Consider the following 16,315-nt stretch of genomic DNA (forward strand, 5'->3'; position numbering starts at 1 on the left):
AAAGCTTGAATAGGGGTGCATTATGGCCTCCTTACACCAAACAACTTTGACAAGATTTGGGAAATATTCTTGTGGCCATTAGCTAAGTTCCCTTTCGCTGTGTGCCTCTCCAGTCAACTCCTTTCAGTGGTGAGAAGTAGGCCTAATGGCCCAAATTGTTTTTCTACTACTCTCTCGATCCACCTGTCCTTATTTTCATCCCACTATCCCTCCCATTTATTTGTATGCACTTGTAATTCCTCGGAATTACATTCTCTAGGTTTTTTTTTTTTTACCCACTTGAGCTGCATTTTTGCGATTGTGATTAATAATAATTTATGGGTTGATCATCAACGTTGACAAACTTTGGTAAGATAAACAAACAGTGACGTTTGATCTATTTTAAAAACTTGTTTGTCATGTATGTATGTGAAACCGTAACCTCAATTAAAACTGCAAGTTCCTTATCAGATCTGCAGTTTTACATTAGGTCTTTGGTTTTGAGATTTATGACCAAAATAATATCATTATAAGATAATTCTAACATCCTCAACTGCATTAAGGTTAGGAGACTCAGACATTCCCAACAGCACATTTGTCTCAGTATAAGCCAAATTGTTTTTTATTTATTCCTCTATGTCCAACACTTAATCTATTACGTGTCTCTCTAGTGCAAATGTCCCAAACTAGGATCCTATATTCCCCATACTTCACAGGTTCAGTAGAGCAGCAATGATGCAGTAACACAGAATGGCACATATTTCAGATGGGGAATATAGTCCCTCATTACTTCAGAGCCTGGACAGTTTGTTTTCGTTGAAAGAACTACAAACTCTAAATCTTTGGTATTATTGAACCAATAACAAACTCTAACTACAGAAACTGTTATTCCAATGAATGTTGAATGTCCAAACGATCTTCACCTGTAATAGTTGGGGATATTGTAAAATTATTTGGGAAAACTGTGTTGCAACAACTTACTGCATTCAAATAACAAACTTTTCTTTCTTTTGGTGGTTAGGTTAGGATTTCTTTCTATCATTAAGCTATTCATCATGCAAAGTTCTGTTCACTAATCTTTAATTCACAAGGGAGTATACCTGTTTGTGAATGAAAATGTTAAGAAGATTGCTTTGTTATTTGAATAAAAATTGAAAAGAGTTTTTGTTTTTGTTTATTTTTACCGATAAATACCAAAAATCACCACAGGGGTCATACAACTTTTTTCCAGCTATATTTCATACTTTATCATCACCAAAGTTCTTGTGTATCACAGTAAATGAAAATTAATTTACAAAATCATAATGTTATTGACACATTTCACTTCTCTGATTCTTTCAATCTCTCAAACATAATTGTTTTACCAGTTATAATCTATTATATCTTTATTTCACTGTGATCCTGCAATCATAGATCTGATTTTTAGTTTGGCTTACTTTTTCTTTTCATTATCAGAATAGTAAGCCTACTCATTAATAATTATGAGTATAATTTAAATGAGCTCATCATCCAGACCCTCTCTCTGTATCTGACATGTTTTAAACAAACTTCTTGTTTCTGCAGTGCAATCAACTATCAACTATACAACAGTGACAAGAAAAACAGAACAGTAGGCTATATTGAAAAAAAATTATAAAACATGTTCAAAATACAGCAAATTCAAATACTTGAGCAATGTACAGTTACTTTACAGCATAGAAATACAGTATTTTACAAAATTTCTTGAATATAATAATTGCTATGAGCTGTTGATACTAGTTTTGATTTGGGCAATTTGAAGTCCCTTTCTAAATAGCTTGTGCTAAGATGTAGGGTCTTTTTCAAAGCCTCACTGAAGCCTAATTGGCTGGCATCAATACATACTTACTGAGGGTATGTTAATTATTCCCTTTTGAATATAAATGAACTTGCAAACAAATATTTACTTCAAGTATTCTTATTTTAAAGTAAAGAAAATGTAGTTATGGTGTAAGTTATGTTTACAAATCAACTTGTACAAAGTTGCAATGTATACTTATGTATAGAAATGAATGTGTTATTTTTTTTTTTCTTCACAAGTAGCGAAAAATGGTACATGTTTGATACATACCATGAATAGATATGCCTGAATTACACTATGCTTCCATTAGGTTGGTTTTATATTTTCAGTCGGCAATGTGACCCGTGCCTAATATGCTCAGGACATACAGGTGGATCGACAGAAGATTGGATTTTGGATTCAAGCAACTACTAAGCCAGACAATTTACTTACATTCAGATACATAATGCTTCAAGCACATTGCATTACAGAGCCTAAACAAATCCCTAGCCAGTAAACGAATACAACTCTTCATCAGATAACCCCCCAAGCAAGGGCTTTGGTAAGTTAGTCCATGTAATGATATACAGTATGTATAAAACATGATTGCTTTAAAATTGAAATGTTTTCAGTTTGAGGACAAAGGTATTTTATTTTCAGCAAGTCAGAAATATCTAGAAATTCAACATTTAAACATCAAATCAAACACAGTAAATGTGTACGGATGAATGTAAAGCACAATTTTAAAATCTTTTTCTGGATTTCTTTTTTTTAAATATTCAAATAATTAAGATGCCTAATACCCAAGCATAGAAGATAATACATAAAAAAAAAAAAATAAAAAAAAAAAATCTAATTCTTGACAAGTGCATCAAAACTCATTTTTGAGTTTACAATCACCAATACTAACAGATGAATGCTCATCAAATGAAAGCCTCTAATCTCTTCACTACCATTCCCTATATGAGAGGATGCAGAAGATGCATTTTATAACATGGAAATATCCAACGATCAACTGTAATGCCAACCAACCAACAAGCCAAACTTTTTTTTCTAGATTTGGAATATCGGCAGGCGGGTTACAGGAATGTGGACAAGCAAGCACGCGTCGTAACAGTGATTTAGCCAGAAACGTGTGACAAACCCAATCAAAAATGAGGCGTGCCGACCGTCTTCCTCTCGTGGTGCGCTGTGAAAGGCACTGACTCTCTGCGGAGTCTGTATATTAGTTATTTATAAGTTAAAAACATACAACAATAAAACATACACATAGACATGAGATCTATGTAAACTCAGTGATGTCAGAGCTTTAAAACACACAAATACAATAAACATGTAAGGGGTTGTTTTTTGTTTGTTTTCGTGCTCATGTAACAAAAAAAACAAAGAAGTTGGGGTGATATTTGAGCATTTGGGTGAACAATCAACATGGAATCCATCAAACACATATTGTCAAACAGTCAGTCAGGTGTGTCAAGGGTGCTGAGCATTCTTTACACAATAAGCCTTCAGAATCAGGACAGAAAATGACAGGAATCATCACCGCTACCTTTTTTTCCACAGTTTGTGATCACAGTGAACGTTTGCTTGTCTTGCTACTTGTTCTCCTTTCTTTCATATCTCCACAAGCATCGGCACTCCTTTCTTTTTTTCTCTCAATCATTCTCTCGCACTCTTTCAGTCTTTCTCTATGGTCAGTTGGATGGGGCAGGAAGTTGGATGATTGACTTGGGGGCGCAAACCCCAATGCCGATGCGCCTCCTTGTCCCCATAGGATTCAGGCGACTCGTATGCGCGGTTCCTCCTCAATCTCCTGTCCTAAGCTGGTATAAGTCACGGAGGGTTCCAGGGGGCCGGACGTGGGCGTGTCTATGACGGGGTTGCCGGCGTTACGGAACTGTTTGTAAACGCGTGGGTCCTGGGCGACGTACGTGGAGGAGGAGGCGTAGAGGACGAGGCCCAGCACAATGATGAAGAACGACAGCAGATACAACCCTGAAAACTGGAGACAGAGAAAGAGAGAGAGAGAGAGAGAGAGAGATGCAAAATTAGTAAAAGAAAGAAAGTTATATAGCTGAATGTAATAGCCCACTCTCAGTCAAGCAACTTTTTTCCAGCACTGCACAGTATTACATCTCTAATATATTTCATAAAAATCCTTAAGAGTTGGTGTTTGACCTACAAAATGCTTATGGGATGAGCGGTGAAGCACATTAAAGAGAGCGCTTATGTACACATATGAAGGACAGGGACATATGCAGCCAGAGCTTCTCCTCCACAGCAGATGGAGAATGACAGGGAGGGTATTTCAGACTGGGAGAATACAATAACCAAAGCAGTGGGTCTATAAAAAACCAATAACCACACATGGATTTGTATATATCCTGCTTAAGGACCTGAGAAAATGCACATTCATCAGCTGCCTCTGGAAGTCCACAATAACCAGTGGTGTTTTTGAGACTGAGGAGAATTCATTTTCTTTCCCCCATTGTAAACCTCTACCCCCCCCCCCCCCTCTCTCACACACACACACTCACTCACACACACACACACACATACAGACTGAAGCCACATTAGAAGTTGAGCTTTTGTCAAACATCCAGAAAATATGCTCACTCCTATGGTAGGTTCTATTTCTGGGCAAGCATCTATATTAAGACCCATTAAGGTCGAGTTGCCTTCTCTGAGGGACGCTACTGAGAGATGTTCCAAAATGGAAATCCCTCCAGATTAAATTCCAATGCTATTTCTTCCCCATTATCTGCTATTGAAATGAATGAATGAGGCCAGCTAGCCAAATCATGCTTTTTCTCCGAGACATGTCCACCAGAGGGGGAAAAGAATCAATACAAGAGCTTCTTCCTATTCAGTAAGGGAATACACATATTGTATAGTCAACAAATACATCATTATTTTATTAGCTTCAGATCTATAAATAAAATTATATGCATACCAATTACTTATGCTCCACATATACTACATATACATATCCAAGAACCATCACTAACACTGTCCACATGCATTTACAGTTAATGTAAAGGAAAGGGTGAGTCATAGTTAGGCCTACTGGTTAGCGCTTCGGACTTGTAACCGGAGGGTTGCCAGTTTGAACTCCGACCAGTAGGAACGGCTGAAGTGCCCTTGAGCAGGGCACCAACCCCGATAAATGCAGAGACCAAATTTCCCTACTCATACATATACATTATATGTATACAGAATGTATTAATATTAACATATACTGTATTATGGTTCAAAAGGTACAGAATAAGCCCAAAGGCTGAAGATGTTCACGCTCAAAACTCAACCTATATGTTTGGGGTTTAAGATTGAAAGGTTGTTCAACCTGCCTTGTTGTTGGGGGAATAGGATATTTCTGTTTCTATTCCCAGTTTGTTATAACAAGAACTCTTAACACAGGTGCTAATATGCGCTATGATAAGAAATAGCAAGATAAGGTGTTAAAATTGAATGACTTAGTTGCCACTTGAACGGTTCGTAACTCTTTGAAAGTCACTTCTGAGTGGGTGTTTTGCTTAAATCTTACTCGTCTTTGTTATATAATGCCCTAGGTGTGAAACAATGAGGACTTCGGAACATGCTTTAAAGCTCCAGGATTCCAGGGAGCTGCGACAATTACGACGTGGCTGTCTTGGGGTAAAAACAGGCTTCACTTTTTTCTCTTGCCTAAAATACAAACATGGCCTATGCGTATTTTTAGCTGGTTTCTTGAGGACACACAGCTCCAAAGTATTCAGTTGCTCCAAAGTGCTCGCAAAAAAAATAATACAAACATTCTGTCAAACTTGTGTATTAAGAGAATGTTATAAGATTGCTTAGTAATAGAGTCATAGAATAATTTTGTCTTCAAATGGATTTGCGCTGAATGAGAAATGAACCCCACAAACTACAAGCAACATAGCAATAAGTGTAAACTAGCTCCTTGTCGAAATGTAGAAGTGGCAAGCCACATCACCACACTTCATTATCGATTACCATGTGTGGCTGATGGACCTTAAGACCAAAGAAGTGTCGCCTGGAGCGGGAAATGGGTCAAAGCATCTTTCCTTACTGCTCACAGACTTCCTCCCATTTATCTTATTCTCTCTCTCACAAAGGACTGCTATAGATCTACATACATCTGTTGAGGGACCTCCTCTTAACGCAGAGGCACAAAAAAACTGGGCACGACATTAGGGTGAACAACGATGGCTGTCTTGGATCCTCCACCACGTGTGGTTGTCTGAGAAGGCAAGGCCTTTGCTCTGGTCTGGTCAAGGATGTAGGTTTGCATATGGACCATAGGATCATGTCCATACCAATATTTTGGGATGACAAAATTGTCCCTACCAATATTTTAGCAAACTCGTTCGGATTATTTTTGTTGTGTTGTATTCATTCAAGTCATATTAATTCATATGTGCCTTATATAAAGTGTACATCCCAAGGACAACCAGTTTATGTCCATACCAAAGCTGAGAGTAAACCTACGCCCTTGGGTCTGGTCCCTCTGTCTGTGATCCAAGGGGGAGATCGTTCCCTTCTGTGGATCATACAATTAATGTGGAGTTTGCCCAGTGAGGTGGAGCATTAGCGCAGGCCTTGTCCACAGTGGCTAGCTAAATGGAGAAGCTCATCACTACTGTTGGTCTTGTGAGAGGGAGAGAGGTAGCCAGAGCTCCACGCTCCACCACACATCACAAGTCTGAGCCTCCCTAGTGAGGGAGGAGAGAGAGGGAGGGAGAGAGAGGGAGGGAGAAGAGGAGGAGGAGACATGACAGGGAAGTAGAGAGACGAGTGAAAACAGGCAGGAAAGACAGAGAGAGAGAGAGAGAGAGAGAGAGAGAGAAGAGGAGGAGAAATAACAGGGGAGCGGAGAAACGAATGAAAGCACAGGCAGGAGAGAGAGAGAGATAGGAAAGGAGAGAGAGAGATAGGGAAGGAGAGAGAGAAGGTAGATAATGAGAGACTTGTGTGAGGAAACATGCCAAGAGAAGAGACAACAAGAGGAAACCTTGAAACGACGTGACAAATGTTAGAAAGAGGGAAAAGCATCTAGGAGAAAGACCAAACCATAAGAGAGAAAGAGAGTTTGTGTGTGTGTGTGTGTGTGTGTGTGTGTGTGTGTGTGTGTGTTTGTGTGTGCTTTTGCCCTAGGGCACTTGGTCACAGCCCATAAGCACTTCTCTCTATCCAGGAGGCAGAGTGTAAGTGTCTGTGATGTTTGAAATGAGTGAGGATAAGAAATATCACCAACGGCGAAAAAACATACACAACTTCTCCCAGTAACTCCTATGAGAGGTCACAGAAGGGCCAGGCCATAGACAAAGTGGGAATAGACAAAGTAACAGAAAAGTAGGAGAGTGGAAGTACTCAAAAGTAAAACTCAAAAGTTGTCAATATCACAAATCCACATTCATGTTTGGCCAAAGGTTTTATTTGAATTAATTCATACAATCACATGGACGTAGTGCAAGCTGTACCCAGACATCAGTGTACCCAATCTACTTTAAGAATTACAAAAACATCACTCTGAGTCTGCTGCATGTGCCAGGCTCCTTCTATTTACCCCTGAAATACACACATCAGGATTCTGGTCATCACAGAAATCCGAGCGTGACTCAAAATAACAAGCTATCAAAATAACACAGTCACGCACATACTCAACACAGCAGTCTCTGTAAGCCCATTGCTGCCATTCCGTTATTAAAAAATGTAGGGAGCTCAAAGTGAAAATCAGAGCAAAAAACTAAAAGACGAGGCAGGTGGAAACTATGGTGGCCACAGCATCTCATCTGAAATCACACAATTAAGTCCTATTGTCAAGAAATAACCATTGATAGCAACACAACAGGCGAGAGGCTCTATCTGTGGCCATGGCACGTCATGTTGCCACATCTTGCCTGCAGGGTTTCAATTTAGCCCTGACTAAAAGGAAATGCCCTCAGGAGCACTATCAATACAGACGGCAGGGATTGAATTAGGCAGATGGCTCTGTCACAGGGTACCCCCAGAATTGTCAGACCTAAATTTAAGACTTTTTAAGACCTTTTTAATACCACTTCAGATGAAATTTAATACCTACATCGCACCCATTCGGATAGAATAAATAATATTAAAGGTAAGATTAAACCAAAAATATATATATATATATTATTTACAAGTGTTTGAACATGCCAACATGAACATGACAGCAGTGCAGTGGCAACGCAAAGCTTTGTCGTGGTAGTAACGTGACAATGTCCCGCTTCATGGACAAATTTACACAAATAGAACCTAGTTGATTTCAGGGATTAAAGTGAAAAAAAAAAATCGTTTGACTGAACTTTTTTCAGGCCATAAGTCATACGTTGTTCATATCTACCTAGAGATAGCACCCTCTTTAGTGGTCGCGATCTATTGGTTTTTAATGTACAAAAAGATGCAAACAGCAATGTAAAGCACCAAATAAACACCAAAACGAGGCTACATGGTACTCTTCAGTTACTATATAATTAATGCCACCTACAGGTGAATGTATAGAACATAACAATCCTATGGTTTGTGTACCCTGTTGCCTCGTTTTAGCCGCCAATGGCCGCCATGTGAATAAGGCGAATTGAGAGTGTTCTTGATTGAGATTGAGTTTTCCTGATGAACAAAACAATATTTCAATACCATCCCTGACCATTGCTGATTAGCCATTGCTGTTCTTTTCTACTGCAGCAATATTGTAGCAAGGCTTTAACTTACACTCTTATTTAATTACTTCAGGCCAAAAGTGTTTAAAGGGGAGATTTTTTTCTTGTTAATATACAATTCAACACCAAGTAAAATCTATAAAATCAAGTTTGCAAGACTTCACATTTCCTCATCAAAGTAACGAATCAGAACAGTCTAAATATTGTTCATATTTCCATTTGTTGCCTCATCCGCATTTAATAAACATGGTAATTTTGAGTTTTACAGACAACTCCAATGAGCAGCAATACTGTGTGTGCTCATGCAGGAGGTCTGCGCATCTGATAACGACAATCTGGAGAGGGCGCTTGTCTTCAGCAACAGATTGTATAAGGTTGACAAGAGGTTGGGATATGGTGAGGGACAGGTCGTGTTGCGCTATGAAAGAACATGCGTAGCCTACTTTCTGAGCGCAAAAACGTTCAACCATAGATACACGTAGCCTACCTCTGTCGTGGTGGCTAGTTGCACCAGGTAGGGAAGATGTCCTGAAGTGCACGAACGTTAAAGGACAAGTTCGGTATTTTACACTTTTTTTGCGTTTGTAAAAATAGCTCCACAGTTTTACAACGCATGGTAAAACACCTGTTGGAAAGCATCTTTTGCAGCAATTTTTGTGTGAGCATATCAGCGAACACCCCTGACCACTCTGTGAGTTTCACATCTTTGTAAACGAAAGTTTAATGCGTTTTAGGAAGGATCGTTCCAGTGCACCTATGCAGCGTTGTGGAGGAGGGGGGGCGATACCACAGAAACCGAAAATTCTCAGGACAGCAGCATGTGTCCAAATTTCAATCTTAAAAGTTCTATTTAATCATAAACTATCTGAAAACAGGGGTTTAAGTGTAAAATACCGAACTTGTCCTTTAACCTTATGGCGGTCTTCTGATTGTTGGCGTGCTAAAACGTTTTCCTATTGTATCCATAAACAATTTTCTTGCAGCAAACCGCGCAAAAGCAAACCCCTGGCACTTTATTTTTTTACACCATGGTTTGTTAGTTCTCCCCCGTTTCCAACAGCCACCCATCTCTATTTATTTTGTAACTTTTGACACCTGTGTCTTCCTTTAGCGATGCATCCATGACCGCTAGTGGCCTTGCCAAATAGGCGCACACAAATCATGACACTAATATGCGAGGTTCTGGTAGGCCTACTGGTTATGGTTTTGTGCTTTATGTAGTTATCCGTATGAGTCTGAATGTGTATGAGTCTGCCTGTTCCAATAAATGGCCGTCCTGACCAAAGGTGATTCTTGTCTGAGGGTGGTATTGCTACATTATTTTATGTAAACACGCTCAGTCAAAACCTTCCGTCGCAAATTGTGAACAACATTGTTGTACATGTCAGACGGGATAGGCATAGGCTACGGTTTATATTGCGTCGCTTTGCACATAATGTTAGTTGCATTGATTAAAAACTGTAACAATAATAGTACATCGGGTGGCATAGCAGGCTATCTGTTCAAGTCATAGGTGACACCCAAAATGAATGACCTCTCCTGAAAAGAGTTCGCGATAGTAAGAATTGTCTACATGATGCACGGAAAGAACACAGCCTCCGAATTCGCACATACTGTAGAGCTCACAATATCATATCCAAAAAAGTTAAACTGATTGGGCAACCTCATCAGCTGTCTCGATTGTGTCACTATAATCCAATTTTTAGACCGTCCTCCAGACGTGTTCTTTTATTTTTAAGCAACCGCCCCAGGCCAATGAGACAAGTGTGTAGCTACAACATGTCTCCCAGCCTGCGCAGTGAAACCACTTAAGATGATCCAGAACGCGGCGGCGCGCCTGGTCTACAACCAACCCAAAAGGGCACGTTACCCAGCTGCTCATCCAGCTACACTGGCTACCTATGGTGGCCCGCATCAAATTCAAGGCTCTAACGCTTGCCTACAAAGTAGTCTCCGGTTCTGCTCCCACCTACTTGAATGCCCTCATACAGACTTACGCTACCTCCAGACCGCTGCGCTCATCAGACGAACAACGTCTAGCTCTACCACCGGTACGCTCAGGCCAATCCAAACTTTTCTCATCTGTTGTTCCTCGTTGGTGGAACACACTACCAGTTCCTACAAGGGCAGGGACATCCCTCTCCATTTTCAAAAAACTCCTGAAGACCCAGCTCTTTAGAGAACCATCTCCTCTCATAGCAACACTTACAACAAGTCGTGCTGATCCTAGCACTCACCAGCCGTCTTAAACTGACAAGTAACTATTAAAAACAGCACTCACTGATGCACTTATTCTTACTGTACTCTAATGTTTTTTAAATTGTCCTAAAATTGTTGAGAACTCTAAAACTTAAACTGTTTACCATGTTGTAAGTCGCTTTGGCTAAAAATGCGTCAGCCTAATGTAATGTAATAATGTAATGTAATGTAACATAAACAAAGCGAAACTCATGGCTGACGTATCTTGAGCAGTCTCTGATTGAGACACAGAAAGTTCTCAAGAACACAAAAGGTCTTTAAACATTTACCATCACACACATCGGACCTAATATTTGTAGTTGCCTTAAAAAAGGAAAAGAAAAGGTGATAGACCCCCCCCCCTCCTATTTTTTTTTCACCGGATCTGCATCGATCTCAAATATGACATTTCTCAAATCAAATTGACGGGAATCCGTGGTACGACGGACAACTTTAATCCTTGAGTCTGATTTACGCTATGTGAGGATATTAGACTCAATCTACTGATCATTTGAAAAATTAAGACCTCCGTGAAAAAATCCAGACTTTGAGGTGACATTCAATACTTTTTAAGGCCTTAATTTAGGAAAATTAAATGTAATACTTTTTAATACTTTTAAGACTCCGCGGGTACCCTGTGTCAAGACACTTATTAACATGTGGCGTAACAAGTCACCGGACCAGATTTGCTTTCCTCATTGTCAGTGCTTTCCTTCTCTCTCCCTTCCCTTCTCTCATTTCCCCTGTCTCTGTATCTCTCTTTCTCTCTCTACTTCCCTCTCTTTCTCTCTTTCTACTCCCCCCTCTCTCTTTCACTCTCTTCCTCTTTCTCTGGCAATGCAGGCAGGGAAGATGAGAGGAGAAAGGCAATAGTCAGCACCAGAGGGGAATATATTCTGCTTAAGCCACACTGTGTCATTTTATTAATTTACATTTATCAACTGCTGCAGTACCCCGCAAACTAGGATGGAATGGAGGCCATTTTAAGCCAAGGGGGGAGCAACAGGCCCACTGCTCTGATAGTACATAACCCGAGAGAAAACCACCATGTGAGGCTCCACTGTTCAACAGTCATGTGGGTAGCACTGGAGCTACACACACCAGCAGAATCACACCATTTGTGCTGTGAGCTGTAGGTGATTGCTGATAGGCTGTTCCAATCAGTGGCGCCTGCACAATCCAATCACGTTTGAGAGGGAAACAACAAATTGAGGGTTTCTGAGATTTTTCTTTTTTCCTTTTTTATTTAGAAGTAACGGGTACTCACGGTTATGGATAGAAATGTAGTGGAGTAAAGAGTAAAATATTTGCCTCTCAAATGTACTTGAGTAAAGTCATGAGTACTCCCCAAAAATGATACTCGAGTAAAGTACAGATCCCTCAAAACTGTACTCAAGTACTGTACTCAAGTAAATGTACTCCGTTACTGTCCGGCTCTGCAGGCAGGTTGTGGGAACTGTTCAAAAATAATTTTCAAAATATGATGAAAGATTTGTTAGTCTCATGGCTGCCTGTTGAAAAGGTGTCCTCCAAACTCACTGTGGCAAAGGGACCTCTTCTGTCCACTTGCTGCTTTTGTGTTATTTTCTGTGGTATGTCGCTAACCCAGAGGGCTTTGCTGAACATCACAATAAAGCTTTTATCTATAATGACTCTCCCTTTCTCATTATCTTTAGATGTATGCTCTTTGAAAAGAGAAACAAAAAACATTAACTTCTGCATCTGAGCATGTCAGGAAATGCTTGTCCAATTTTAAAATGACAGAAATGGTATAATTTGAATCAACATAACTGCACAACAAGTATCGTACCAATCACCTCTCCATTTGCATCACCCAGGCCATCAGTCTATCTGTAAATCATTTCACCAAACTACTTGCCTGGTATGAATTCATACTAAACTTTTACAAATCCCCTAATCCATCCGCAGAGCCTCACTTTCATCACTATTTATGTGAGCAGGTTTTTTTGAGCCGTCTCCCGTCTGTACCTCAGACTGTCTCAGGGCTCTCAAGTTTTGAAGTTTGCAAGGAGTGAGACTTTGTTTCTCAGGGCGGAGGCTGCGTGGCATTGGCACAGTCCCTCCCCCCTGATCGAAGTACATGAAAGTCCTACGTCTGCTTGAACTACTCGTGGCACCAAAAGAGAAAAAGCACATTTAGCCCCAAAATGGTCTCTTGAACAGTGGTGGTTCTGTCCGTGTGTGTGTGTGTGTGTGTGTCTGTGTGTGTGTGTGTTTATGAGTGATGTTGTAAAGTGTTTGTGGCAGATTTTGATGCCTTGATGACTGATACTGGGGGCTCCCATTTAAAGCACTGTGGTTCAATGTCAGCCATTTTCACAGTCATGAGGCCATCCTTAAAAATATTCTTGTTTGCAGTAACAGCCAAAAAAATAAAAAAATGGGTCAGTAGGTAAGTCAATATTTTTTTTTTCAAGATTCAAAGTAAAAAAAAAAGTACAGTTTTGGTCATGGTGATTACGTAGGTATGAATTTAAACAAATGTGCATATTGTGACATAACTGACTGGGTCCTCAACCCGTGCCTTCAGGTACATCACTGCAAACCTCAATCTGATGCAGGTTATGTAGACCAGCCTTTCTCAAACTTCTTTGACCTGAGGCCCAGTCATGGCATACTTTGGGGTCATAGGGCTCATCTACACGTACCCAACCCCACTCCCTCCAAATCAAATTGTCATTATCATCATCACAATCATTATTATGCCTATATTGTTAAACATGCACTTTCACTTAAATATTTTGTGACATGCACATCAGAGGACTGCTTTACTAATGTAAGATATAATTAGTTTCATTGCTTTTGCATGGTTGCATGATGCTTGCATAAGAAAAGAAATACTTCTCAAAACAGCAACAATTATATGGGTGCTATTGTTTTGGGATGTTTCCCTCATGCAAGCATCATACATTGGTAGGAAATGGAGAAAAAATACATGTTTTTTAATGAAGTTTAATTTGAATTAAGGATTCAGGAAACCCAATACCAGCTTTTTTGGCGAGCAGATAGGCGTAAATCACTGATCTGTTGATCTTTAACAGATATAAAGAACGCTACAATAGCTTTATTATACAGTCTCTGCTCTGTTTCTATGGAAGTTCCAAAAATCAACGTTGTTCTATTAAGGGCCAATCTCAATTCTCTATTTTACCCCTTCCCCTTCCCCCTTCCCCTTAGTTTTCTTGCGTGCGTGGGATCTAAGGGCTATCTCAATTCTCATTTCGATCGAGGGTAGGGATAAGGGCAAGGGTAGATACCCACTTAAAACCAAGTAGCCTAAGATCGGAGCTTACTTGAAACCGAGGGTAAGAGAAATACCCAACATACACCGCTCACACCGGAAAAATAAGCACACCGAGAGATTCATTGACATGAAATGTAGGCATTAATAAGGATTATAAAATTAAAATGGTAATTGTTTTATGTTGCATTCAATCTTGTGACCATATATATTGAAGGTCCTGTTCTTCACGCAGGAAGTTTTCAAAAATCGCTGTTTTGTGAATGTTAACAGCACATAATTATTTGCGCAACAATGTCCTGTGATTTTATATATATTCCATGTCTACCCCGGGAATTGGCAGCATACCATGTCGGAAATGTAAAGCCCAACAGCAGCTAAATTCGCCAAGGAACTTTTTTACCGCCTGTCTGATATGAATGCTGCATGGGCCTACTGCTGCCGACTCCGCATAGGCTATTACAGGTAGCGATTGCTTCTGATGTCAAGTAACGACCATTTGGATATTATTGTAAAATATCAAAGGAGTTGTGGGATGTTTACATAGCAAACTGCATTTTTATTTTGTCCCCCATCCCTGTTTCATTCACCCGGACCAAGGTAGGGTGCGAACGAACATAGGCACGTTCAGCTGTTGTTGAAATAATTCCTGAACGGTTTTATTCCGAGCTGAAAATGCAATTATAGCCTTATTCACAGAAGACAGGTTGCTAGTGACAAAATATTAGCTTTCAGTGTGGTACGATCTCTGTAAATTACGTTAATTCAAGTGTTTCAATCATCCAGCTCTCCCTTATGGTTAGTGGTAGGCCTATCTCATTTCCAAAGGGAATATTCTTCACCCCTATGTCTTGCCACTCGGTTTCGAGGGACAAGGGCTAGGGGTAAAATGAAGGGATAGGGGAAGGGGAAGGGGTAAAACAGAGAATTGAGATTGGCCCTAAGTGTCGTTAAACAATTAATAGTATTCAACAGGTTGAAGCGGAGCTTTGATACCAACGTTATCGATTAGTTTCAGTTTCTCTCGCGCAGACGCCTGCATTGAATGAACGCTCATACCACCACTTCATTGTATGGCTCCATGTTTAATGACATCGATAGCAGAAACGTTTGTTTTCTTTTTTTGTCGGTCCAGCGGTATCTTGATCATCTACAGCAAATTATCAGACGAAGCCCCGGCCTAATTTCACTCCACGACTCCGCGGACCAGCAGTCTCCACGTTGTGGACCCACATCAAAACAAAACTATTTCCTGATTGGTTGAGAAATCCTATTTTCTGATTGGCCGATAGGTTAGTAATAGTAACTGAACAGCAGCTCTCTGAGCTGAATGAACGCACAGACAGCAACGTTGTGTGACACGTTTGTAAAATATAGCCCTTAGAAACTTCTGTACGGGCAAGTTAATAATTTCTCGGAGTTAGAAATGCCATGTGTGGCGTGTGAAGTCATTAGAATGCGTGTGTCTCACGCGTGAGACTTGAGAGGTCTGCTGTCTGGCTCTGCTCTCCTCGACGCCTTACGAAGGCAATAAAGTGGGATTAAGTTTAGTGTCTGTGGTGTGCTGGGGGTGAGGTCGCCGAGCGAGCGGAGCTTATTAGCGAGCTGATGTGTGGATCAAGAGTGACTATAAAAGAGGCTCTGACGCTTGTTTGCCTGTACACGCACCTCAGGAGTACAGGAGATGGAGGCAGAAAGAAAGAAGGAAAGAAAAAAGAAAGAAGGAACAAAGGAGGGAATAAAAAAGAAAGAAAGACAATGGAAATATGACGATTGAAATACGGAATTAAAAGAAATAAACAAAAAGTAGACACATGGACAAAAATAAAGAAACAACTTAAGCCTGAAGAGAAAGAGGTGGTCTCTTGACATACTAATGAGACATGTAGTCCATATGTGCTAGACATACTGCAAGGAGAACTATACATTTCCTCCCATTCCCTATAAGATGCTCTATAAAACCAACAAACGAGGAGTGGGTCGATCCCTCTCACGGATACCTGGTGAAACATGTGCTGTGTAAATGAGAGTATTCCTGACACAGAGAAGGCATTACCCTTTCATGCATTACACCCAGCTGCGACTGAGAATGCTTCGATCGAGCCAATTAAACCCAGGAGACTGGGAGTGAAAGCGGAGAGCACCAAAACTGCGCACCAGAGCCCAACTAGATGTACCGCATAGCGGTACAAAATATGACCGCCGCTCAGTCCTGTACATCCGTTCCGCGAAAATAAATCACACTTCAATTTGTCTCCATATTTTACTCCATCCCCACTCTTGAAACTTTTGTGTATGCTTGTTTGGCATGCCTGAGTGTGTGTGTGGGCTGCACAGAAAGTAGCCTACTGGTGCTGAAAA

General features: G+C 40.3%; 1 protein-coding gene across 1 annotated transcript in view; it reads right to left on the reverse strand.

Annotated features, from left to right (window-relative positions):
- Positions 1-1,141: 1,141 nt before the first annotated feature.
- The window catches only part of slc35f1 (solute carrier family 35 member F1), a 95,135-nt gene continuing 79,961 nt past the window's right edge, over positions 1,142-16,315 (reverse strand). The window contains 1 exon segment of the mRNA XM_048250618.1: positions 1,142-3,779. Within this exon segment, the coding sequence (XP_048106575.1) occupies positions 3,555-3,779 (225 nt within the window). The 3' untranslated portion in view covers positions 1,142-3,554.

This window comes from Alosa alosa, chromosome 8 (genome assembly GCF_017589495.1).
Source record: "Alosa alosa isolate M-15738 ecotype Scorff River chromosome 8, AALO_Geno_1.1, whole genome shotgun sequence".
NCBI classification, from domain to species: Eukaryota; Metazoa; Chordata; class Actinopteri; order Clupeiformes; family Clupeidae; genus Alosa; species Alosa alosa.